This window comes from Notolabrus celidotus, chromosome 10, assembly GCF_009762535.1.
Source record: "Notolabrus celidotus isolate fNotCel1 chromosome 10, fNotCel1.pri, whole genome shotgun sequence".
Taxonomy (NCBI): domain Eukaryota; kingdom Metazoa; phylum Chordata; class Actinopteri; order Labriformes; family Labridae; genus Notolabrus; species Notolabrus celidotus.
The window spans coordinates 36,449,961-36,476,936 of record NC_048281.1 but is presented as its reverse complement, the minus strand read 5'-3'; the positions used below and the strand labels follow the sequence as shown (position 1 = coordinate 36,476,936).

The window sequence follows — 26,976 nt, the reverse complement described above, 5'->3', positions numbered from 1 at the left end:
CCAGAAAGACTCAGACGTGAGGTGAGGAGGAAACGACCGGGGAGAAACAAGAGGAGCTGAAGTTTCATCTTTGAAATGTTAAATAGAATGGTTCGTCAAATTTGTAGCACGAAGCCTGTCTGACCCTCCTGTGTGCTGCTGTTAAAATAATATCTTCACACACAAATGAGCCTCACTCATTTACAGATGTGTGCTGTTTAAACATCAACAGGTAGAGGGATCCTGTTTCTAAACCAACACGCTTCAATTTTAGTCTCAGGCTCTTTGTTTTGCTGTGACTGACCGGACATGGACCGGACACGGACCAGACATGGACCGGACACGGACCAGACATGGACCGGACACGGACCGGACACAGACCGGACACAGACCGGACACGGACCGGACACGGACCGGACACGGACCGGACACGGACCGGACACGGACCGGACACAGACCGGACACGGACCGGACACGGACCGGACACGGACCGGACACGGACCGGACACGGACCGGACACAGACCGGACACGGACCGGACACAGACCGGACACAGACCGGACACGGACCGGACACGGACCGAACACGGACCGGACACAGACCGGACACAGACCGGACACAGACCGGACATGGACCGGACACGGACTGGACACAAACCGGACAAAGACTGGACACGGACCGGACACGGACCAGACATGGACCGGACATGGACCGGACACAAACCGGACACAGACCGGACACGGACCGGACACGGACCGGACACAAACCGGACACAGACCGGACACAGACCGGACACGGACTGGACACGGACCGGACACGGACCGGACATGGACCGGACACGGACTGGACACAAACCGGACAAAGACTGGACACGGACCGGACACAGACCGGACACAGACCGGACACAGACCGGACACAGACCGGACACAGACCGGACAAAGACTGGACACGGACCGGACACAGACCGGACACAGACCGGACACAGACCGGACACAGACCGGACACAGACCGGACAAAGACTGGACACGGACTGGACACAAACCGGACAAAGACTGGACACGGACCAGACACGGACCGGACATGGACCGGACACAGAGCGGACACAGACCGGACACGGACCGGACACGGACCGGACATGGACCGGACACAGACTGGACACGGACCGGACACAGACCGGACACGGACCGGACACGGACCGGACACGGACCGGACACAGACCGGACACAGACCGGACACGGACCGGACACAGACCGAACACGGACCGGACACAGACCGGACACAGACCGGACACGGACCGGACACAGACCGGACACGGACCGGACACGGACCGGACACAAACCGGACACGGACCGGACACGGACCGGACACGGACCGGACACGGACCGGACACGGACCGGACACAGACCGGACACGGACCGGACACGGACCGGACACGGACCGGACACGGACCGGACACGGACCGAACACGGACCGGACACGGACCGGACACAGACCGGACACGGACCGGACACGGACCGGACACGGACCGGACACGGACCGGACACGGACCGGACACGGACCGGACACAAACCGGACACGGACCGGACACGGACCGGACACGGACCGGACACGGACCGGACACGGACCGAACACGGACCGGACACAGACCGGACACAGACCGGACACGGACCGGACACGGACCGGACACAGACCGGACACGGACCGGACACGGACCGGACACGGACCGGACACGGACCGGACACAGACCGGACACAGACCGGACACAGACCGGACACGGACTGGACACGGACCGGACACGGACCGGACACGGACCGGACACAGACCGGACACAGACCGGACACAGACCGGACACGGACTGGACACGGACCGGACACGGACTGGACACGGACCGGACACGGACCGGACACAGACCGGACACGGACCGGACACGGACCGAACACGGACCGGACACAGACCGGACACAGACCGGACACGGACTGGACACGGACCGGACACGGACCGGACACGGACCGGACATGGACCGGACACAAACCGGACACAGACCGGACACGGACCGGACACGGACCGGACATGGACCGGACACAGACCGGACACAGACCAGACACGGACTGGACACGGACCGGACACGTACCGGACATGGACCGGACACGGACTGGACACAAACCGGACAAAGACTGGACACGGACCGGACACAGACCGGACACAGACCGGACACAGACCGGACACAGACCGGACACGGACCGGACACGGACCGGACATGGACCGGACACGGACTGGACACAAACCGGACAAAGACTGGACACGGACCGGACACAGACCGGACACAGACCGGACACAGACCGGACACAGACCGGACACAGACCGGACACGGACCGGACACGGACCGGACATGGACCGGACACGGACCAGACACAAACCGGACACAGACTGGACACGGACCGGACACGGACCAGACACAAACCGGACATGGACCGGACATGGACCAGACACAAACCGGACAAAGACTGGACACGGACCGGACACAGACCGGACACAGACCGGACACAGACCGGACACAAACCGGACACAGACCGGACACGGACCAGACACGGACCGGACACAGACCGGACACGGACCGGACACAGACCGGACACAGACCGGACACAGACCGGACACAGATCTGGTGGAATAATCGTCACTTTCATAACCGAAGGATTAAATTCTGAAATGGAAATGTTGATTCCTTCCACCTGCAGGTTCCTCTCGTCTTTGCATCTTGCTCACCCTGTCAGGCTTCTCTTTCACATAACCACCTGCTCACCATGCATGATCTCTTACTTCCTGCTCTGCAGACACAACACCTGAGCTGCAACTTTACCCTATTTCATTGTGTTTATTTAGCTCAAAGTCCTTCATAACAAAGAATACGTTCATTGACATCAATCCACACTTCAAGTAACCTTTAGTGAAATAACTCCAGTGGGCTTGTGTCCAACACGACGTACATCTGTGAGCTAAGAGTGTAGATAATGTATGAGTATGAATCTAGGGGTCATCATGATGATGCAACAGGTACCTGTGTTCATGCATGTAGGGAGGGACAGGTGAGAGCTGTCTGAGCAGTTTAAGTTGCAAAAGAAGAAGAAAGAGAGAAACTCTTCAAATACGACCGAGGAACAATCAATCACTTAAACCATTGTTCTTCTTCTGTCTTGTTTCAGAGCAAACAGATCGCCTCATCCTGTGTTTGCATGAACTTCCTGTGTGGTAGAGATATTTGTATTAATCCTCTCTGGATTTTGAAAGTCTTCAAACTGGGACCTGCAGCTTTCCTGACTCAGAGGCTGATTCCTGTTTTTAGTGACGAGAGAAACGATGCATCTAAAAGTGTTCTGTGCAAGAATGGAAAAACTCTCAGGATGAGACGTCAGATACTCTTCTACTGTTTTAAACTTTTATCTTTAAAGAAGCTGCATATTTTTGCATCTCTTCTATCTGTGTTAACTTCATAAATCTGACTTCAGTGCACCTGCAGCATCCTGTACCCATGCCTCCATTGCATCCTGTTGTATTGACTTCTTCTCTTCTGTGTATGAGTTACAGCGGCTCTAGAATCTGCAGGTTCAAGCTGTGTCCACGGATTCAGAGATCCTGCACGGATCATTTCACAGAGTTCTGTCAACAAATCTCTCTCTGCTCGGTCTTCTTAACTTTTCATATTAGGAGGATATTAAGCTGAGAATCATGCGACCCTGGGAACACAGATCCATCCTCCTCTCACACGACCTCGTCGGATGTTTCTCCCCTAAAAACAACATCTCTGTCACGTCAGCATCTCTGCTCTCCACAGTGGAACAAACACACGTTCAAACAGGGACTGAGCTCCCGGGTTTTTATCTTCATCTTTCCATGCTACAAAGGAAAGAGACGCTTAACGACGAGGTGATGAATCCACGTTACTGATGGAGCCTTTAACGGCTGCATGTGGAGGGAATCCCTGAGGGTGTAACGTACAGCGTCAGTGTCCAATCAATCACTGAGAATTATGGAGCTATTGTTTGTTTGTTAATCTGCTCAATGAATAAACCCAACACTCTGACAGCCAGCAAGTCAATCACTTCTCTCTCTCTCTCTCGCTCCCTCTCTCTCTCTCTCTCTCTCTCTGTCTCTCTCTGTCTCTCTCTCTCTCTCTCTCTCTCTCTCTCTCTCTCTCTCTCTCTCTCTCTCTCTCTCTCTCTCTCTCGATCCCAATAAAAGCAGCGTAAGGAAGAGAGGTCGTACGCTCCGCCGTCGTCAGCTGGAGTTGTAGATTCCACTACAGACGGCACAACGGGAGGATGAGTCATTAAAAGGTACATGTACTCACACACACACACAGACACACACACACACACACACACACACACACACACACACACTGATGGATGGCAGAGGCAGGATCACACCGGCCCTCTCGGCGCCAGGTGACAGTGTGGAGGCAGAGAGGAAACATGAACATAAAGTCTGGTTCTCACGGCGCCAAACGTCCAGCCGGGCTGTTAGTCATCACATGAAGTGATGATGAAGAGGAGGAAGAGGATTCTGAGGACGAGGTTCAATAAGGACATTTTATCAAAACCAGGATGTAGAATCGTTGAAACAGTACCCATCCCGTTGCTGAACGTTGATGTGCAATCGTTGCTGGTTACACTCAAACTTAAGGGACTGTGTCCACTGACACTGTCTAGTTTTGAAGCAGCAGGGCCTGTGTCCACTGAGAGCGTCTGGTTTTGAAGCAGCAGGGCCTGTGTCCCCTGACACTGTCTAGTTTTGAAGCAGCAGGGCCTGTGTCCACTGAGAGCGTCTGGTTTTGAAGCAGCAGGGCCTGTGTCCCCTGACACTGTCTAGTTTTGAAGCAGCAGCGCCTGTGTCCACTGACAGGGTCGGGTTTTGAAGCAGCAGGGCCTGTGTCCCCTGACACTGTCTAGTTTTGAAGCAGCAGGGCCTGTGTCCCCTGACAGCGTCCGATTTTGAAGCAGCAGGGCCTGTGTCCACTGACAGGGTCGAGTTTTGAAGCAGCAGGGCCTGTGTCCACTGACAGGGTCGGGTTTTGAAGCAGCAGGGCCTGTATCCACTGACAGGGTTGAGTTTTGAAGCAGCAGGGCCTGTGTCCACTGACAGGGTCGGGTTTTGAAGCAGCAGGGCCTGTGTCCACTGACAGGGTCGGGTTTTGAAGCGGCAGGGCCTGTGTCCACTGACAGGGTCGGGTTTTGAAGCAGCAAGGCCTGTGTCCACTGACAGGGTCGGGTTTTGAAGCAGCAGGGCCTGTGTCCACTGACAGGGTTGAGTTTTGAAGCAGCAGGGTATGTTTCCACATCCAACGAAAAGTTCTACCACCAATTGTACTTCATGAAGCTCCTTTAGTTCAGTGTTTGTTGAAACGATGCAGTGAGAGTGAATGATTCCTGATCTTTGGTTGTGTGTTGTAAACGACTCGTACAGAGTGAGTTGATATGAAACACATTAACAGTCACACAGCGTACACTTTTACTGATCACAGATCTGACTGAAGCTCTTTATTTTAAGGGTTCACATTTCAGTTTTTGTCTCCTTTAATCACTGAAACAATTTAGAAACTCAGATCAAAATTCAAATGAAAGCTCAGCATCAAATCCAGACTGATCACAGACACTCCTCACAGCCAACAGGAAGATTATCTTCTACAGTTTAGTGTTAATGCTTCTGTAATTCTTCTTCTTTCACTCCTGTTATTAACAAACTGTCCTCACACGCAGAGACAAGATAAGATGAACAGTCGATCAATAACAGACATGAGACATGATCCAAACCTCCTCCTGAGTGAAAGTATGAGAAGAGAGGAAGAGAAGAACTGGAAACACGTTATAGACGACAAAAAGTCTGCATCAGCTGCGGCAGTCTGCCGACGTCAGGCGCCTCAGTTGATGCAGAGGGCGTGTCTCCACCTCCCTCTGAAGATGAAGCTGTGACTAAGCTCTCCTCCAGTGACTGATATCACACTGAATCAGAAGAACTCAACGAGGCTCTGAGAACGTCACGCCGCGCGCCTGCATGCGCACGAGCAGCAGAACGAGACGGGACAGAGGATCCATCAGAGGATGTGAGGAGAGGAGAGAGAGAGAAGGAAAGAAGGAGAGAAGGATTCAGACGCACCTGCTCAGGGTTATACTTGGAGAGGACTCCTTCTCCGTGAAACTCCTCCAGCACATCCTTCAGCTTCTTGGTGGAGTCTGAGGAGGGAGAAACAGGAAGCTGTGGTTAGATCACCCGCACGTGAATTTAAAGTACAACCAACCGCACCAACCAAAAACTAAAGAAAGGAAAAAAGTTTTACACCTTTCAAAATCTGTCCCAGAACAAAAGAGAGGGGAGGTCTGCTCTCCCCGCCTCAGGCTTTGCCCCTCCTCGGTAGGGAGCTCCCAGAACAGAGCCATACTCCTGAATCTAACTTAGTGCATGCACTGGATGATTCTTTTGAGGAGGGCGGTGTCGTGGTTTGAAGAAAACAAAAGGAGGAGGAGCCAAAATACAAACTAAATAAAATGTGTCATAAACAAAAGAGATGACTCCGGGAAGACTCACACTGAACTGACAAAACACAGAGGGATATTTAACAAAGGTGTGTGAAGAGACACAGGTGAGGATAATTAAACTGGAGGGAAACACGAGGACAGGAAGTCAAACTAAAGCAGACACACAGAGAGGAAGAACTACAAAATAAAACAGGAAGCAGTAAAGACTTAAGAAACAGGGACACAGATAAGGAATACTGGAACACAAGACACCAAACAGGAGGAAACACAACTCAACAGAAGCATCTCATGATGAAAGTCCTGACTCCTGAGGGACATATCTAACAGAATAAGAAGGTGTCTGCAGAATGTTTCACTCGTGCAGAGCATGCATGAGAGTCAGACTTACTTTCTGCTGCATAGAAGACATGAGTCACGAAAATCAACAGATCTGAATTTCCCTTCATATCTTGCTTCATAGTTCACTCCTCAGTTCATTCATTTAGAAGTGTTTCTGTATTTTTGCAGCATCATGCATATTTCAGGTGTAGTGATTGGGTATTTAACTGCAGGAAGGAGTTTCCTCATCCCAGCGTGTGGACTCACAGGTACAGACAAACAGAAGCAATGCAGAGAGAAGGATAAAGCATGACGGCTAGTTACAGCAACACCCCCCAAAAACCAACTCACAGGCGTGTATTGAACGTGGTCGCCTTAATGAACGGTTCCATATCATATCCATAACTGTGACATCCTGCAGTCTGTTTCTACATGATAATATCCCTCATGTATCTGACTTTTTAACATGATCACAGGATTGACTGTGCACACTGCAGATTTTATGATTTGATCCTTTTGTCTTCCTTGTGTGTTCCTTGTATTCTTGTGTTTCCTGTTTTATTTTGTAGGTCTTGCTTCCTGTGTTTACAGTTTCCTTCCTGTCCTTGTGTGTTTCCCTCCTTTTGGTTGCTCTCATCATCTGAGTTGATAACCCTGTATTTACTTTCTCTGTTACATCTCCTTGTCTTCTCCGTGTGTGTGTCTTTCTCTCCTTGTTTTCTTCTGGATTTATCTCCTCTCTAACATTAGTTTATTTGGGCAGCAGTAGCTCAGTCCATAGGGGCTTGGCTTGGAGGGTCGCCTGTTCGAGTCCCAGCATGGACGAAATCTGGCAAGTGGACTGGAGAGGTGCTGGTCCACTTGACTGGGCACTGCTGAGGTGCCCTTGAGCAAGGCACAGAACCCCCAAATGACATCTCTCCCTGAGTGCACGTCCACTGCATGTTTGTGCATAAAATTGTATGTATATACACCAAACTGTGTAAAAAAAAAATGAATTAATAAAGTCAGTTTCTTCTTCTAGTAAGTCCTTGTTCTTTCTTTTATTATTAAATCTGATCCTGCACGTGTGTCCTCCTGTGTTTGATGAATCCTGTCACTCTGATCAGATTTCTTGCAGCTGATTTTCCTTATTTTGAACCTTGTTGATCTGAGCTCCTTACTGTACTCCTCACCCTCACATGTTTATGATGCTGTTACTGTTCATGCAGTTCCATCCTCACACAGTCAGCACCTCTCCTTCCTCCCCTGGTTCCTCCCTGAAGACTTTATAATGAACACAGTTCAGTGATGGTCGTGTCCCGCTGGATGAACTGCGTCGGTGAAACTGAACAAACACGCTGCATCTCATTATCGAATGTTCTGATAAATACTCATCTGTACCAGGAAGTGCTGCATCAGTGGCGCTGAGCCTCTGAGTCACCCTGTTTAGTGCAAAGTAAGAGAGGACACGCTGTCTTCTCACTTTTAGATGCTAATCCCATCTCCACACATGCACACACGCACACACACACACACTAACACACACGCACACACACGCACACACACACACACACACGTCACAGAGCCTCCTCCAGCACACTGACCGTGATGACCCCGTCCCACGATCATCTGTCAGACAGTTACAGAGGGAATGTACACGTGTGCACTATCAGATCTACGCACAAACACACACATTATGAAAACAAACACACACACACACACACACACTCCAGACACGCTCGCACCAATCATGTTAGCTCTCATAATCAACTCGGGATGACACTTCACTTCATTAGATTTAGTGCTCAGCAGCCTGCAGCCTGTAAAGCTGCTCGGTGTGTGTGTGTGTGTGTGTGTGTGTGTGTGTGTGTGTGTGTGTGTGTGTGTGTGTGTGTGTGTGTGTGTGAGAGAGAAGTGAACAGTCTGTGGTAAGATGAGATACGTGTGATTACAGAACATCCGGCCTGCAGAGAGAGGACAGTCTGCTGCACTGCTTCAGCTCGGCGCACGACGTGAGGAGCGATCAGCTGACTTCAGGAGACGCTCTGAAGAAAGCATGACGTGCAGAAAAACAACAACACGGCTGTGATTTCATTTATATCCAACAAACTTCTGATGACATGCAGAACGTGTGCAGACTTCATGTCTTTGGATGGCAGCGTGCAGAAACACTCAGTCCTCTCTCTCTCTGCAAAGACACAGACCGTGTCCTTCACGAGTCCTTGATTGATTGGCTGCTGATACTCGAGCCTTCCTCTCGCTCTGCTCCTCGTCATCAGTAACAATGAGACCTCCTCGTCTGCACGCTCATTCATCATGTTTCTATTACAGTCCTCCTCCTCCTCCTCTGGATCAAACTCAAACCTGCTGTTTGTTATTTATTAAACAGAGGTCCTTTAAAAACTTCAGTCATTGCTAATTAACTTTATATATATTTATGTGTGTGTGTGTGTGTGTGTGTGTGTGTGTGTGTTCTATCTCTGTCAGCATTAATGACACCTCGCCGGCCCTTGGAGGAAGCCTCGTCCTCGAACAGGTGAGATCAGCCTTGGCCCAGATCTGTCAGGGTTAACAGGAAATCAATGTCTCTCCTTATTTAGAACAACGAGCTCGGTCAGTCGGTCTCTGGATATATTTGCATTTCATAGTTTTTACTAGAATCACCTGCTCACATTTATGGGACTTGAAGAAGAAGAAGTGGCACAAATATTAAAAAGGAAATAAACCTCCTGAAGAATTAATGGAGGGATATTAAAGAGGAGAAGTAACGTCTCTCTTTATCCTCAGAGGTGAGCGCTAAAGAAGTTAACTTTGTTCTACTACTTTGTTAATTCTGTTAAAAATAAACAGAAGTTATCACCTGGCTCTCTTCCTGATCTTCCAGCTGTGTAAGTTGCTTGATTCTGATTGGTCCAAACCCCTTGACGACAGTTATTAACTTTCACTAACATGAGCAACACCAGAGACAAACTGATCACACGTCAGGTCAAATCAATCCACTGAAAGAGTTCAGACACATTTAGCTTCTGCTTGTTGACACCATAGACCAGGCATGTCCAAACTACGGCCCGGGGGCCAATCGCGGCCCAAGGTCCACTTAATTATGACCCCAAGCTTCCATCTTAAATTGTGTTATTAATATCACAGATATTAATCTCATTCTGAATCATCTGAACATTTGCAGTTTCTTTCAAACACACAAACTAAAGTCAATCCAGAAACATCTCAAAAGCTTCACATGGACTACTGGTCTAAAGACAAAGCTCTGGGAATTCTGCAAGACAGCAATAAAGAAGAAACACAGGAACTCTTAAAGCTGACAGGGTTTCATATTAATGTTTTTATCATGATGTCAAAATGTTCTTGATGAACACTGAAAAGAACACTGAAAGTTCAAAAGATCCAAATTATGAAATTGTACAGAAAAGGCAAATTTGGTGAATAAAAATAGTTCAGAATGTAGGACATGTAGTGTTATTTAGTTCTTAAAATGTTGTCTGCTGGTCAGAAAAATCTTAAAAACAACATGAAACAGAAGAGTGATGAAATCCAGATCCTGATCCTGCCATAGGAAAATAATGAGACAATATTTTTCCACATCGCCCGACCCGAATGAAAAACATTTTCCAGAAGAAGATAAAGTTTGAGAACTGAGGACTACCTAGTTACTGATTTATTGAGAAAAAAAAAGTAAAATAGTTGTCATTAAAGATATTTCATATATAACTTTTAGGATTCCTAAGTCTCAGTAGGAGCCACTGGCCCTGAGGTATTTAACAACATCATATGTGGCCCTCTTTGAAAAAAGTTTGGACACCACTGCCATAGACTGTCAGGTGAGGTAAAACCATTAGCTTCAGTTAGCCTGCTGAATCAGCAGCTACAGACATTTTTATCTTGGATCCTGTCCATCAATCTGATGAAGGAGCAGGAGAGAGAAACTTTAGGTTAGAGATCTCCACAAAGAAAGTTAAACCCTGAGCGGTGGTGATGATAGCAGCAGGGTTCAGAGTTGTGACATTAGTTTGTTTTTAAAGGTGTGTGAACCACAGAGCTCAGAGGAGAAGGAGAGCTGGATGAGGACAGGTTCATGTTCAATCCAACAGGCAGAGAAGAATCCATCACCATGGAACGATCACTGATGAGGAATCATTGAGACTATTTTTAAAAACTGTAAACATGAATTAAATCAATAAAAGAATCTTTAATCAATGTTTTTAACAACGTGGTTGTGTCTGAAGTTAAGTTTATGTCATGCAAAGGACGAGACGATGAAAACAAACACGATGCTGACAATGAAGTTGGTTTGATTAATTCATGTCAGTTCATGCATGGAGTAACAGGAAAGAAAAGGCTCCACCCTTAAAGTTTTAGCAGCTGTCAAAAAGCAACCATGGACTGTACGACAGACTTAAGAAAACTCACTGAGTCTCTAACTACTGTAGGAAAAGTGAAAACACAGCAAAGCATCATCTGTCTGTATCCGTGTTTTTACAGAATCTTGTGCAGCTAGGTGACCTCTCCTCTCTGCTCTCTCCTCTCTCCTCGCTCCTCTCTCCTCTCTCCTCTCTCTTCACTCCTCTCTCCTCTCTCCTCTCTCCCTTCTCCTCGCTCCTCTCTCCTCTCTCCTCTCTCCTCGCTCCTCTCTCCTCTCTCCTCTCTCCTCGCTCCTCTCTCCTCTCTCCTCTCTCCTCACTCCTCTCTCCTCTCTCCTCTCTCCCTTCTCCTCGCTCCTCTCTCCTCTCTCCTCTCTCCTCACTCCTCTCTCCTCTCTCCTCTCTCCTCTCTCCCTTCTCCTCGCTCCTCTCTCCTCTCTCCTCTCTCCTCGCTCCTCTCTCCTCTCTCCTCTCTCCTCGCTCCCCTCTCCTTGCTCCTCTCTCCTCGCTCCTCTCTCCTCTCTCCTCTCTCCCCTCTCCTCTCTCCTCGCTCCTCTCTCCTCTCTCCTCGCTCCCCTCTCCTTGCTCCTCTCTCCTCGCTCCTCTCTCCTCGCTCCTCTCTCCTCTCTCCTCTCTCCTCGTTCCTCTCTCCTCGCTCCTCTCTCCTCTCTCCTTACTCCTCGCTCCTCTCTCCCCTCTCCTTGCTCCTCTCTCCTCGCTCCTCTCTCCTCTCTCCTGGCTCCTCTCTCCTCTCTCCTCTCTCCTCGCTCCTCTCTCCTCTCTCCTCTCTCCTCTCCTCTCTCCTCTCTCCTCGCCCCTCGCTCCTCTCTCCTCTCTCCTCTCTCCTCTCCTCTCTCCTCTCTCCTCTCTCCTCTCTCCCCTCTCCTCTCTCCTCGCTCCTCTCTCCTCTCTCCTCGCTCCCCTCTCCTCGCTCCTCTCTCCTCGCTCCTCTCTCCTCGCTCCTCTCTCCTCTCTCCTCTCTCCTCGCTCTTCTCTCCTCCTCGCTCCTCTCTCCTCTCTCCTTGCTCTTCTCTCCTCCTCGCTCCTCTCTCCTCTCTCCTTGCTCTTCTCTCCTCCTCGCTCCTCTCTCCTCTCTCCTTGCTCCTCTCTCCTCTCTCCTCTCTCCTCGCTCCTCTCTCCTCTCTCCTCTCTCCTCTCCTCTCTCCTCTCCTCTCTCCTCGCCCCTCTCTCCTCTCTCCTCTCTCCTTACTCCTCGCTCCTCTCTCCCCTCTCCTCGCTCCTCTCTCCTCGCTCCTCTCTCCTCTCTCCTGGCTCCTCTCTCCTCTCTCCTCTCTCCTCGCTCCTCTCTCCTCTCTCCTCTCTCCTTTCCTCTCTCCTCGCTCCTCGCTCCTCTCTCCTCTCTCCTCTCCTCTCTCCTCTCCTCTCTCCTCTCTCCTCTGTCCTCTCTCCTCTCTCCTCTGAATTCTTAACTCACAGTGAGCGAACACACGGTAACATCCGAAAACCTTTGCACACTGAGCAGACGAGAATAATCCACGTGCGCCATCAGTCACAAGATAAACGTGCATGTGCATCATATGTGCAATCTGATTCTATAAACATGGCACAACACCCCTGATCCTCCTGGGTTGTGTTTCTGAATCTGTAAAGTCATGATCTGCAGAGTTAGTCTGAAGTCACAGTGATGATGACCTTTGACCTACTGGTTCTCCATGGAGCTGGAGTGGATCCTGTGCAGAGTTCAGGATTTGTATACAAGAAGAAACAACCAGAAGAAGAATCAGAACACATCCTGCATGTCTGAAACAATAAATGTGCTCTTTGTGTTTTGTCAGGGGGTAATCGTGCAAACTTTCCAAATCACTGCTGCGATGAATCCTCAATAAATCAAAGACAGTCACTCAGTGAGATCTGGATTAATGAAGTTCTGGTTTTGGTTTCAGCCAGGTCTCTGATTTAAAGGTGAGCAGGGAAACATGGAGGGAAAGTGATCCTCACAGTAAACACTGAAAGGAGAATATAAAATCCTGCATCATGTTTTGCATGATCAAATAATCAGACTTAATCCCCCGTGGTGGTTTTACCTCATCCCAGTCTATAAAAAACAATGATTCATAATGATCCTGTTTCCCCCGCGCTGAGGAGCTTGCGTGACTCCATTCATCACCCACAGCGACACACAGAGTCCAGCAGGAACCACAGGACAGACGCTCCTTTGACTAACAAATCATGTTGCTGCTGAGGGACCAGATGATAAGCATCCTGCAGGGAATGAGACGCGGTGTGACACAGATTACAGCGGCAGGCGTGATGGTCACATGTCGGCGTGTTCACCTTCAGATTCACTATGATTTAATGACTGAACCCGACAGAGGGGAGGACAAATATCCCATCATGTCACTGATTTAAAGGAGTGATTCTGAGGCAAGGTGGAGCGTGAACATTCTGCAACAAACAAACATGATAAAGAAACCTGATCACTGAGAGATCAGCTGTTAAAGGGACAATACGCAACGCGTCAGAGAGCGCTGGCTGCACCTTCCTGTGGGCCAAATGCTGCACAACCTATTATTATTATTATATATACATCATGAAGCTTAAAGACCTTTAACTTCCACAAGCTCAACAAGAGAAAGACAGAGGTTGTTGTTTCAGACGCAACAGAGGCTGGAACCATGAAACCCTCATATATCCCTTATTCAAGCTCCCTGTGTGTTTTAAGATTTAATTATAGTCATATAAATTACTAAGTGGACTAGATCAGACCTCTCAGACCTCTCAGACCCCTCAGACCCCTCAGACCTCTCAGACCTCTCAGACCTCTCAGACCCCTCAGACCTCTCAGACCTCTCAGACCTCTCAGACCTCTCAGACCTCTCAGACCTCTCAGACCTTTAAATCTCTTAAAAACACATTTTTATCGATGTCTTTTTTACAGGAGATGTCACCTGAGCATGTTTAAATCCAGAGGTTAGTATCAGGCATGATTTTATAATTTGCTTTTCTATTTTTCTATTCTATATTTTTAAAATTGGATTTTATACTTTTATAATTCTATATTTTATCATTCTTAAATTTGATTTTAAAGTTTCATATTAGTATGTATTTTTATATTTTATATTTTGATTTTATATTTTTTATATTTCATAATCTTAAAAAATATATATTTTATATTTGTAGATTTGTATATTTTTTTATATTTTACATTTTAATCTTTTGTTTTATATTTTATCATTTAAAATAAAGATTTTATACTTTTATAATTTTATATTCTATAATTCTAAAATTTGATTTTAAACTTTAATATTTTTATATCTTTTTATATTTTATATTCTGATTCTATATTTTTAATTTTTTTATATTAAATATTTATTTATATTTTCTCATCTTTAAAAAATGATTTTATACTTTCATATTTTTACATTTTATAATTCTAAAATTTAATTTTATATTTTGATATCTTTTTTCTTTTTTTATTAATTTAATCTTATATATTTTGTTGTTTTTATTCTTCCAACATTTTTATATTTCCTTTTATTTATCTTCCTCATATTTCTCTTTTATTGTCTTTTAGTTTCTTTCTTATTTGTAAAGCACTTTGTAATGCTGTTTTGAAAAGTGATTATTATTATAAATATTAATGTTATTAAAATCAAAACATTAATAAAATGAGGAATGTCTCTGTTTGAAAAAAACACGGCTTCAAAACCACCAAAATCAAACACACATATATAAACTCTCAGATCATTAATAACGATGTCAGACTTCACGTCAGATATGATCAGATATGATTACATGAATTATAAATGAGTAAACAGACAGAGTCCGTCTGGGTCTGATGGTCTGGGTTTCTCTGGTTCAGAAGAGGAACTGAATAAAGTCTCTTAAACTCCTCGCAGCTTAAAGAACGTCAGTACTCCACTCCTGCCCTCTTTTGAATGTGTTGCATAAAACCTTTGGGAGGCTATAACATGAATACCACATGATTTGGTTTTGCAAACAAGCTGCATCAGCTGCACACACACACACACACACACACACACACATGGATGCAGATTCAGCTTCTACACCACGATCTCCCACGCACTCAAAAAACAAACAAACATGACCCCCCTGCCTTCAGGTACTCACACTCGCTGTACTTCTGCAGCTGTCCGAACTCAGCCGGGCTCAAGCAGACCCAGCTCCCGTCCCCCATCCTGCCTTAAGCCAAAGGGGGCCTCTGTGAGACTGAGTCTGATGTCCTGGAGTACCTCTTTCAGGGGGGGTCGACGGTTATCCTTGAGTCAGGCGGTTAAATAAAACAATCCTGAGGAGCGTCTGGGGTTTCATCCTCTCCTCACTCTGCAGGGAGACGACAGAGGCAGCAAACCATAAAGTTGATCACTGAGTTTTCAAGTTTTCAGCTGAAGCAGTGAGTCCAGGAGACGGCTGAGGTGCTCCCAATATCAAAAGTTGTCACTGAAAACGCAGAAACAGACGGATGTTTGGCAGTTTGTGATGAGGATGGCACGAGGTGTCTCAGCTCTCAAACACGTCTGGGACCTGAGAGAGAGAAGAAGAAGAAGAGGGAGGGAAACATTAATAATGATGATCAGCGACACTCTCTGGACTGCATGTACACTATAAACTGTAAGGAAAGGTTTACAGACATGACAGAATATCTGTTAGATGTCAGTAGAAAGAGAGGAGGAGGCTGAGAAGAGATTTACAGCAGGCGTGGAGGTGACGAGGAGAGATGGAGCCTCTCCACACAAAGAGGAAAACAGACTTCTAATGAAAACACTGCTGACAGGCTGCACATATTAATCTCTGTTTAAAGAGTCCACATAAAAACTTAGGGATCTGGATTTTAGAAGGGAAGTGTTCTGGTTTCTGTATCACCAGCAGGTTTTAGTGTCTGCAGGAAAAAAAGGTCTGTATGGAGAGCAACAGCAGGAGGAACACAATCCAGGGGAGGATTTCTTTCTCTCTATAAACAGATCTCTGCATGAAGAGCAGCTAACAATCTGTTCTACATCAAACATTTACACTGAGACACTAATCTGCTTGATGCTGTGTCACTAAAGACAATCAGCGTTTAGGTTTCCTGACTTCCCTGAACGCAGCATCAGAAATGATGGATCCCACCTCCATTCAACAAACAAACATTGTAGACGTAGTTTTCTTCTCCTCTTGAGGACAGACCTGACAAAGCTTTTTACTTTCAGCTACAACTACCCTGTAATTACAGATTCTGATTAAGAGACATGTTGAATCTGGATCTCAGGGTCTGGGTTTTAGTTTTGAGGAGGGTTCTGGTCTCAGTCTGTAGTCTGAGGAGTGTCCACCAATCAGGTGTCAGCAGGAAGAACAGTCTGTATGGAGAGCAACAGCAGGTGTTCTAGAATTCCAGAATCCTGTCTTTGATGATGTCATAATTCTGTCTTTGATGATGTCATAATTCTGTCTTTGATGATGTCATAATTCTGTCTTTGATGATGTCATAATTCTGTCTTTGATGACGTCATAATTCTGTCTTTGATGACGTCATAATTCTGTCTGATGATGTCAGAGTTCTGTCTTTGATGATGTCATAATTCTGTCTTTGATGATGTCAGAATTCTGAGAACAAATGGAACATTCCATGAAGAAGGTCAGAGCTAAACAAACATCAGTGTCTCTAATCCTCTTTCATAGACCTCCATTCAACAAACAAACATTGTAGACGTAGTTTTCTTCTCCTCTTGAGGACAGACCTGACAAAGCTGGACTTTGGACTTTGGACTAATCTGCATCATGATGTTGTTATTTCAGCAAACTGAAGACCCGTTAATTACAAGAACATCACAAGAACATCAGTTTCTGTTTCAGGTTCATACCACTGAAGGAAGCCAGAGGGAAGACTCTGTGGAACTGTTTACAGTGAAGCTGAGACTCAGTAGAGACAGGCTTATCACATCACTAACTGATCTGTAAACAAAGCAGCTCATGGAAAAGGACGACTGGGAGCTGTTTATGACTAACTGCTGGTTACACCAGAGTGAAGCCTCTGTGTGGCTTACTGTTTACAGTGAAACTGAGACTCATCAGACAAAGATTAAAACACACATTAAGAAAAGGAAACAGCCTCACCCTCTCATCCTTTCACAGCATGAAGCAGTTTGTTAAGGTAAATCAGCGTTCTCACTCCCCGAGTTAAACATCCTTCCTCACCCCTCTCAGCCTCTCTCTCTCCCCTCCTGGACTACATGGAAGACAGCTGCTGGCACACACTAATGTGCAGCACATGTTTTAGGGATGTTACGGACACAGAGGGAACAATGGGGGGATCTATATGTATGTGCTGTGTGTGCCTGACAGAGGACCGGAGGGCGAGGCACGTGCAGACCGAGCGTACGGGGCCTCCCCTCTGTGCAGAGAGGGATTCTGTTTTGCTCATGAGGTTGCCCGGCAACTCTGACGTCACTGAGCGCACGACAAAGAGGGGTGAGAGGGAGAGAGAGAGAGAGAGAGAGAGAGAGAGAGAGAGAGAGAGAGAGAGAGAGAGAGAGAGAGAGAGAGAGAGAGAGAGAGAGCTGCAGATACAATGGACAGATGCAACTACATGATATGCATCAAAGCTGAACGTGTGTGTTTGCTGCTTTCACCACAAACCACAGACGCAGACTCCTGAAAGCAGAATCATCTAAACTCCTCTGGTGTCAGAGGCCGTCCCTGCACACGTCTGAAGCTGACTGCATCTCTTCTCTTTGTTTGTTCTCTAGATTTCCTCCTCAGACGCTTCACTGAGAGTAAACAACATCTGATAGAGCCGGGGACAGAGAGGCGAGAGCAGGGAGCGATGTCAGGCAAAGGGCCAAGGATGGACATCAAACACGGGGGCCTCCATTTCTAAAACCTGCAGAGTCTGAACACAGAGAGCACGGTCTAACCACGCAGCTGAATCTGCACAAAGGTTCTCAGTCTCCTTTCTCACATGTGCACCCCTGAACATGTCTCTAAACTTCTCAGCTCTGAACCTGAAATGATCCAAAGTTGTCCGTTCACACTCGCCCTAACAAAGCATGAAATCTTCAGTCTGGCGAGGGCCGGTGGACGGAGGGAGGTTGAGTCTTTGGAGGCAGGAAATGACGTCTGTGAAAGCCACAGTGTTAACTTCACAACATGATGTCACATGAGGAAGCAGAGAGCAACACGATGAGGACAGTTCCTGCGTTTATATCGTGTGAACAGACGGGTGTGCAGACATCTTCTCTGCTGCATCCTCACAGCAGCTCACCCCTGACCCCACACACATCCGTCTAAGCATCACCCCACAGACGGAGTTCAGGAAGGGCAGAACCTGTCTTAAAAAACTCAGAGGCTGATTGGATGATAATTCTGTCTGTCACATTCATTACGGGCCAATCAGAGCAACAGAACTACATAATGCAAGCTCCCAACACGACTCTCTGAAGGCCTTTGCTCCTCTTGGAATAAAGAAATATCCAGTACTGATGAAACTGAAGCTACAGCTGCAGCCACGTCAATCTTTCCCAGGCCTGCAGTCGCTTCCTGCTAAACCTCGCCTGTAGCTACCGCCTCTCTCTCCTAAAAGGATGCTGATTGGTCCGATCGTTCTCTGCCTGGAACAAGCGTATCAGACTTGAAGCTTTGCAGGTTAGATCCGCCTGATGACAGATGTGAAATCTGTCCAATCACCTGCTCTGCAAGGTTAGCTCACCCTGTCTTGCAGAAAGTTGTCTGCAGGCTGTGAGTTGCATTCACACCTTGCACCTCATACAGAAATCTTCTCAGGCTTTGTGCAGGTGTGAACACAGCTCTAGTGTGACACAGACTACTTCCTGTGTTCAAGAGATTATGCATCAGACACTTCACTCAGAAAGAAAGAAGCACAAACAACACTTAAGTCTCTTCAAAGTGAACAAACATGATGCACAGTGTTCTGACAGCGAGCTGTAGTCTCAGTGATACCACCCGTACGTTTCTGGAGAAGTGTGATGAAGCCTAAAGACGGCGGGCGCCATATTGGAAAGGTTGAACTCAACCTAACGTCTGTGGAGCTAGTGTGAGGTAAAGAGGCGGGGCTTTAACCTCCTCGCTAACAGCTACAGTGTTCCTGCCTGTCAATCAAGTCAGCCACGCCCATATTTGGGCAAAACTTGTAACTTTAATATCTTTAAGAATAACAAGCTATAATAAATTCACCTGGACCATGTCTGTATTATATAAGATGATCCATAGAGCTGTAGCCTCCTCACTTCACCACATTAAACAGCAGGGGGAAGCTGAGCTTGGTGTGGACATATCTGGGGCAATATGGCAGAGAGCCGTGGGACTACTACACACAGCGTCCATAGGTATCAGACATGGGTTACTACAGTTTAAAGTGATGCATAGGCTCCATTTGTCCAACAGCAGACTTCCTTAATTCTAACAGGAACAAAATAAAACTGTCCAAGGTGTAGGTGCGATCCAGGCACCCTCAGTCATATGTTTTGGGCCTGTCCAAGCTTAGACTTCTTCTGGCCGGGTTGTTTAATACTCTGTCAGAAGTGTGTGACACACAGACAGTGCCGAACCCGGTGACAGCCACATGAATGCAGGATCTCAGCTAACCAGGCAGCAGTGGTGGCCTTCTCTTTACTCCTAGTGGGAAAAAACCACGCCACCTTCCCACAGGCGCTGGCTAGAAGACATACTGAGCCACCTCAGGGTGGAGCAACTATGATACACAACCCAGGGCTCAATCAAGAAGTTACCAAGGATACGGCAGCCATTTCTGCACTATATAGGATGAACCCCTGCCAATTTGACTTCCACTTATTCATGTCAAATATAATAAATCACCCCATAGTGTGTGTGCTGATAGAGAAATGAGCTCTTCAGACCGTAACTGTTTTTTGAACCAGGCTGTAAACATGTTTATCTCTGCTGTAAAGATCGTCTCTTTGAATGGGTGTGTATGTGGTTTCTGGTGTTTCTGCAGCCAGTCTCTAGTGGGCACTGGAGGAACTGCAGTTTTTAACACTTCCACACTGACTTCATATTCTAACACTGGAGGATGCTGCTTAATCCATCCTCTATGTAATAGATGTATATCCATGAACACAGATTTAAGACACTGAAGCTTTGAATTCGTCCTCAAACATAAGTCAGTGAAGTAAACCTGAACCCCGAGGAGCGCCTCATGAATAAAGTTCTTTTAAATCCTCTGCTGAGGTCTGAACAGACACCGGTGACTAATGCAGCCTCTTAACAGAAAGAGAGGCAGAGAAGAAGAAGAGGGGTTATTTACACCTCCACAACTCATTATGGTCATTACAGTCTCCTCCATCTGTTCCATGCTGTATCAGCCTCACATTCAGAGTGTGTGATAGTTTACAGATCATACACTTTTTATCAGGCCTTGCAGAGTAACACAGCTCTACAGTGCAGCACTACTGATTTCATCCAGAGGGGGCGCCAGAATCAACACAGCATGGACGTGCCTTCAACCTTACTTCAGCTGTTCTGATCTCCTCTCCAAAGAGCAGAGTTTAAGATGCTCTGTAGTATCAGTGAGAAGAAGAAGCAGCTCATGTCTGGGTGTCTGTATCAGCTGATGAGGATCCACATGGTGCACGTTCCTGAACTCCTCCGCCTGACTCAGCCAAAAAATGATCAGGAAGCTGGAGACGGATCATTTAATCCAGTCCAATAAAGCGGTCCAGTCTGCTGTCTGCACATAAACCACGGAGAGGTGTTCCAAGACATGAAGCGTGGAGCGAGCAGCACGGCCAAATTAGGATACTGATGATGATTAGAGCGATAACAGAGAAGAGGAGGAAGGTAAACAGAAACCAGAGCGCTGATTTAATTACGTTCACAGATGAGGAGCAGTCGGAGGGGGATCCAGAGGAGGGGGATCCAGAGGAAGGGGATCCAGAGGAGGGGGATCCAGAGGAAGGGGATCCAGAGGAGAGGGATCCAGGGGAGGGGGATCCAGAGGAGGGGGATCCAGGGGAGGGGGATCCAGAGGAGTCTGAACGCTGGTTCTTTTCTGAAACTGGAGGCAGAATGTGGAGCGGATGCTTCTAACTGACATTCCCCGAGTAGAGATCTGAGCAGGATGCTGTGGGCTCCGCTCCTCTCTGCAGGAAGAGACTGTCTCAGACCTGATAGCGGCTCTGGACTCGGGCACGCTCCCCTCCTCTCCCCGGACTCTGCTGCAGGAAGTCTGTGTGACCGTGTGATTAAAGGGAGACCGGCAGCGAGCGTTTCTGTGTCAAACATCCGTCATTTACAGAACACAGATAATCTGCATGATCCAAGACGCGCGCTAAATATAGACCTCCTGCTAGAAGTGGGTCGCTTACTGAACGACTCCACAAACCTCAAACACCAGCCGACGCGTCACACCTGCGAGGTGGAGCCGAGCTGCAGCTGAGGCGCCGTGTGTCTCTCTGTGTTGACTCCAGCTCTCGTCACTCGCCGTCATTTTGAGATCTCAAGAACAAAAACCTGAAGCTGACTGGAGGGCTCAGCTCAGGAGGAAGAATCTTTAACCTCTCATGAAGCAGGAGCACTTCCAGGTGAAATCAACCTCATGTTTATGTTTGTAATGAGGACGCACACCTGACCTGATTCATGCAGACAGCCCTGTGGTTTATAGAGAAGAGGCGTCAGGTGATTATATTTGAGGTTATGTTCACCAGATTTGGCAACAAGATTTAAGATTTTCAAGATTCAAAGGTTTTTATTGTCAATTTTCATTATATATACACGAGACATACAGGATAAACGAGATGCTGTTTCTCTCTTCCAGCTTTTAAATATCTAAAATTTAAATATAAAATATAATAAAACACACTTCTATAAAAACATCCAGTGACAGTTTAACAGAAAGTGAAGTGGAAGTAAACTCAGGAGGTTTCACAAAGAATCATTACTGATTCCACCTTTCAGACAAAGATCAATGAGGGAGTGATTCTCTGACGGTCCTTCAGATTATATTACCAGAGTTCCCTGAGGTGTGAGGTCCCCTAAAGCCTGCTTTATACTTCTGCAGATTCTATTCTGTAGGTATGCACAGCTGCAATATCACGCAGAGGCCTACACATGAAGCCAACACACACCTCCTCCAAAATGTGACTTCATGACGCATCAACACGGACCGTGAGCCCTGTGATTGGTCCATGTTAGGGATGTCAACAATGAATGGAGTATGGATTAATTGATCGTTAAGAACTTACTCTGTCTTTGTTTTGATGTTCTCTCCCGTGGATCAAACATCATGTGGTCTCATATTTGGTTCAGCTATCAGGGAGGAGTTTGAAGTTTAAAGCATGTTCCTGAATCAGCTGACTGAAGGTGTGACGCTCAGCTGGGGGCTGCGTCTGAGTGACAGGTCTCCACGAGCGCTTTCTTTCTCCTCCCCGGACTGATTCTGACCCGGTCTCGCTCTCGGCTGACTCCTGACTGCGTTCACATGATTATTTATCTCAATAAGAACGAGTAGACAGAAAACTGGACTCTGAGAGTCTGTAACATGTTTCTGTTCAGTTCCCTTGTTGAAGTCTGAGCCTTCACTTTTGACACCATGACTGTGTGTCTGCAGAGATCCTGAGCCTGCTCCACACGATGATATTCAGAGTGTTTAACATTTTGAACTCCTCAATAGGATCCATAGATATTCAATACTGTCAGTTATACACACTGTGTTGTGAAGGGAAGTTTGATTCAGGGGAAAAAACACATTTGGTATTGATTAATCGATAATTGATCGTTAACATTTCCAAAGATTGATCACAGAAAATACTTGAACTTTACATCCCTAATCCAGGATCCCCGTACATCGACCCTTCAATTCATCTCCTCCTCCGTCTCCTCTCTCTTCTTCCCTGTCATCATGTCTTTATGATAAACTTCAACATGTATCAGCTCTAAATGAACAGTATCTCACAAAAGAGTACACCCCTCACATTTCTTCTAAAGATGAAGCACAAGAAAGTCCACAAACAGTTTACTAAAGACAGCAGACTAAGGACATGGATTAATGGAACCATGTCTTGTGGTCTGATGAGACCAAGATAAATGTATTTGGTTCAGATGGTGTGAAGCGTGCTGGGGCAACCAGGTGAGGAGTACAAAGACAAGTGTGTGTTGCCTACAGTCAAGCATGGTGGTGGGAGTGTCATGGTCTGGGTCTGCATGGGTCCTGCTGGCACTAAGGAGCTACAGTTCATGGAGGGAACCATGAAGGCCAACATGTACTGTGACACACTGAAGCAGAGCATGATCCCCTCCCTTCAGAAACTGGGCCACAGGGCAGTACTCCAACATGATAATGACCCCAAACACACCTCCAAGACGGCCCCTGCCTTACTAAGAAGCTGAGGGTGAAGGTGATGGAGTGGCCTAAACCCTATTGAGCATCTGTGGGGCGTCCTCAGACGGAAGGTGGAGGAGCGCAATGTCTCTAACATCCACCAGCTCCGTGATGTCGTCATGGAGGAGTGGAAGAGGACTCCAGTGGGAACCAGTGAAGCTCTGGTGAACTCCATGCCCAAGAGGGTTCAGGTGGTTATGGTGGCCACACAAAATATTGACACTTTGGGCCCAATGTGGACATTTTCACTGAGGGGTGTACTCACTTTTGTTCCCGGTGGTTTAGACATTAATGGCTGTGTTGAGTTACTTTGAGGGAACAGTGAATTTACACTGTCATACAAGCTGTACACTGACTACTTTACATGATATCAAACCTTCATTTCTTCAGTGTTGTCCCATGAAAAGATATAATTAAATATGTGCAGAAATGTGAGGGGTGTTCTCACTTTTGTGAGATACTGTAAATCAGACGTTCTGTGAAAAAGCAGAAAACGTATGGAGGCCGGAAACATGGGACCGGACCCTTCAAACATATGATCTGCTTCATAGACGGAGACCTTTGTTCTGGTCTCTTACAAAACAAGAACTCCATGTCAGAAGAACTTCCTCAAACCCTCCCCACAGTTTAATCTGAAACCTGTTCTCTGTTTAGTCCATTCATGCATCAAACTACCGGTTTGTCTTTGAATCTTTATTCTAACCTTCATTTAACCAGGACATGCTCATTGAGATTCAACATCTCTTTGCTCCTGCTCTTGCACAATATGAAGTTTGAGAGTTCTGCCTCCCTGACAGACTCTGCTGCTTTAAATGTTACCTGATTTCCCTAAAGGTTTTCATGTTGCATGCAAAACGAAGTTGTCACTGAAATACATCGATTCAAGATTCATGCAGACGAGTTCCCTGAGCAGAAAATGTGCAGCACTGACGACGATGACAGGATGAGAGCAGACTGTGTGGATGTGAAGCACGGCGTAACTTGTTCATTATGTAGTTTAACAATCAGAGAAATCAAACATGCAGGATCTTTAGTTCAGTGTGAATCCAGCAGCAGGTTCCTGACTTTAAAATCACACCTGCACAATCTCTCGTCTGCACTGGGATGCAGAGATTTCATACTGAGAAGGTGAATCTGTCTGGATTCAACATCCTCCTCTCCTCACTCAGCGCGCTCTGAAACAAAGAAATCAAACGGCCGGTGTCTTGAGTGCGTGAGGGCAGAGGTTTTAATTCTTCCATCCTTGAAGCCAAAGAGGGTCGGCTCTTCAGAAACCCTCACTGCAGCTCTTCAATCACCTCCAACACACGAGTCCTGAAGCAGCTTCCTCCGCTTTGTTCACACACACCAGCCTCCATAATGGCTCATTAGACTCTTTGTTTGCTTCAGGATGCTTAAAGAAACTCTCACATACTCCAGAGATGAAGAGAGGCCGTTAAGATGAGCGCTGCGATGACATTAAACTACTCACACGGAGCACAGCGGTGATCTGGCCCAGATTCAGAGTCCCTCCTTCGCTGTCGCTGTGATTAATGGATGATACGTGTCAGAGAAGCATCAGGATGATACTTCATGCTGCAGATACTTTAATGAACGGGAATATTTATAAGATAAGAGAGGCTGCTGATTGATTTAAGGTACGTTCAGGTTGAGGACGCTCTAGTGGACGCTTGAGGAACTGCAGTTTTTAACACTTTTAGCTTCATGCATTGGTTTCTGCAAAAGGAAATGATGGTGACTGAATCAGGGTGTGATATGTTTGAGTTGAAGCTGATAAATGTTGAGCAGAAGTTGATCTTAATGGAGTTATTGCAAAGAAGAAAAGAGAGGAGACAGAATATATGAGGTTCTATAAACGGCCTTTCCTCACGGTAACATTTGCACATCGTAAAACTTCTCACTGTCTTCAATCTTACCTCAAACGCCCTCTTTGTTCCCCTCTCTTTATCTCCCTTCACCTCTCACAGTTTCTACAATATTCACTCTTTTCATTTCTCCTCTCATTCTTTGATTGCATTTATTTTATTGTCTTTTTGTCTCCTTGCTGCAAAACTATTTATCCAGCAGATTAATAAAGATCTGTGTCGAGCTGGAGGAGCTTCCTGCAGACAAAGGAGTGAGCGGTGAATCCAGTCAGGCTGTAAACACGAGGACGATGTGTGCAGAGATAATCACAACGAGTTTACAGGATCGGGATTCTTTAAATGAAAAGTTTCACTCAGGGAGATTTATTTAAAACACGTGAAGAAGAAGAAGAAGAAGAAGAAGAAGAAGAAGAAGAAGAAGAAGAAGAAGAAGAAGAAGAAGAAGAAGAAGAAGAAGAAGAAGAAGAAGAAGAAGAAGAAGAAGAAGAAGAAGAAGAAGAAGAAGAAGAAGAAGAAGTCTGTTTGACCTTTGAGTTTGGGGTCATCAAAGGTCGAGAGGAAAGAGGAGAGGGCAGAGAAGAAGTTCAGGACAGATTTAGAGGGTAATATTGTCTCACAGGGAGAGCCTGCGTGGGGCCCGCTTCAGCTCAGGGGCCGAGGACCCGGTCTTCATCTTTACCCATACAAGGAGAGCGACTGATCTGCTGTCAAGACCTGACACACACACACACACCCACACACACTAAATCACACACACATACACATTCCTGGTACCCGTCCTGCTCTCTCTTCACCTCTCGCCCTCTCGATAAGAACTCAGTGTTTCCACCTTAAATGATCCGTCTCAGCCGGTGAATCACTCAGATCTCTGTTCACAGCTCTGCAGCTCTGTTAGTCGTCTGCTCCAGCTCTGACTGAAGTTTCATTTTTGGGGCTTTTTTAAAATCTTCATTGAGAGGACAGAGGATGGAGGACGGAGGACGGAGGATGTAGGATGGAGGACTGAGGATGGAGGATGGAGGATGGAGGACGGAGTGGGAATCTGGAGAATGACGTGAGGTGAAGCGCTGCAGGTCGTGCAGGTGAACAGTCATGTCAGTCACACGGCGGTCTGTTGACTTTAATGTCATTTGTGGTGTCATAACTTCTGGAAATCTGGAAGTTTGTCAGCTGAATATAAAAAGTGCTCTTTGCAAACAGAATCTCCACCATGATTGTTTAAGGGTCACACACACCTGTCCGTTTAAAGCACGATGGTCTCTGCAGCTCTCAGAGCAGACTCACTCTCTGACTCTCTGTCTCTCTGCCTCTCTGCCTCTCTGACTCTCTGACTCTCTGATTCTCTGCCTCTCTGACTCTCTGACTCTCTGACTCTCTGACTCTCTGCCTCTCTGACTCTCTGACTCTCTGACTCTCTGACTCTCTCTCTCTCTGACTCTTTGTCTCTCTCTCTCTGCCTCTCTCTCTCTGCCTCTCTCTCTCTGCCTCTCTGACTCTTTGTCTCTCTCTCTGCCTCTCTGACTCTTTGTCTCTCTCTCTCTGCCTCTCTCTCTCTGCCTCTCTGACTCTTTGTCTCTCTCTCTCTGCCTCTCTCTCTGACTCTCTGACTCTCTA

At 46.9% G+C, this 26,976-nt stretch overlaps 1 protein-coding gene across 1 annotated transcript in view; it reads right to left on the bottom strand.

The window, feature by feature from the left end:
* LOC117820656 (diacylglycerol kinase beta) overlaps positions 1 to 26,976 on the bottom strand; it is a 294,341-nt gene that overhangs the window by 221,563 nt on the left and 45,802 nt on the right. Inside the window, exons 2-3 of the mRNA XM_034694505.1 lie at positions 15,277 to 15,690; positions 6,129 to 6,205 (exon numbers count right to left, since the gene is read on the bottom strand). Of these exons, the coding sequence (XP_034550396.1) occupies positions 6,129 to 6,205; positions 15,277 to 15,343 (144 nt within the window). The 5' untranslated portion in view covers positions 15,344 to 15,690. The remainder of the gene's footprint in view (positions 1 to 6,128; positions 6,206 to 15,276; positions 15,691 to 26,976) is intronic.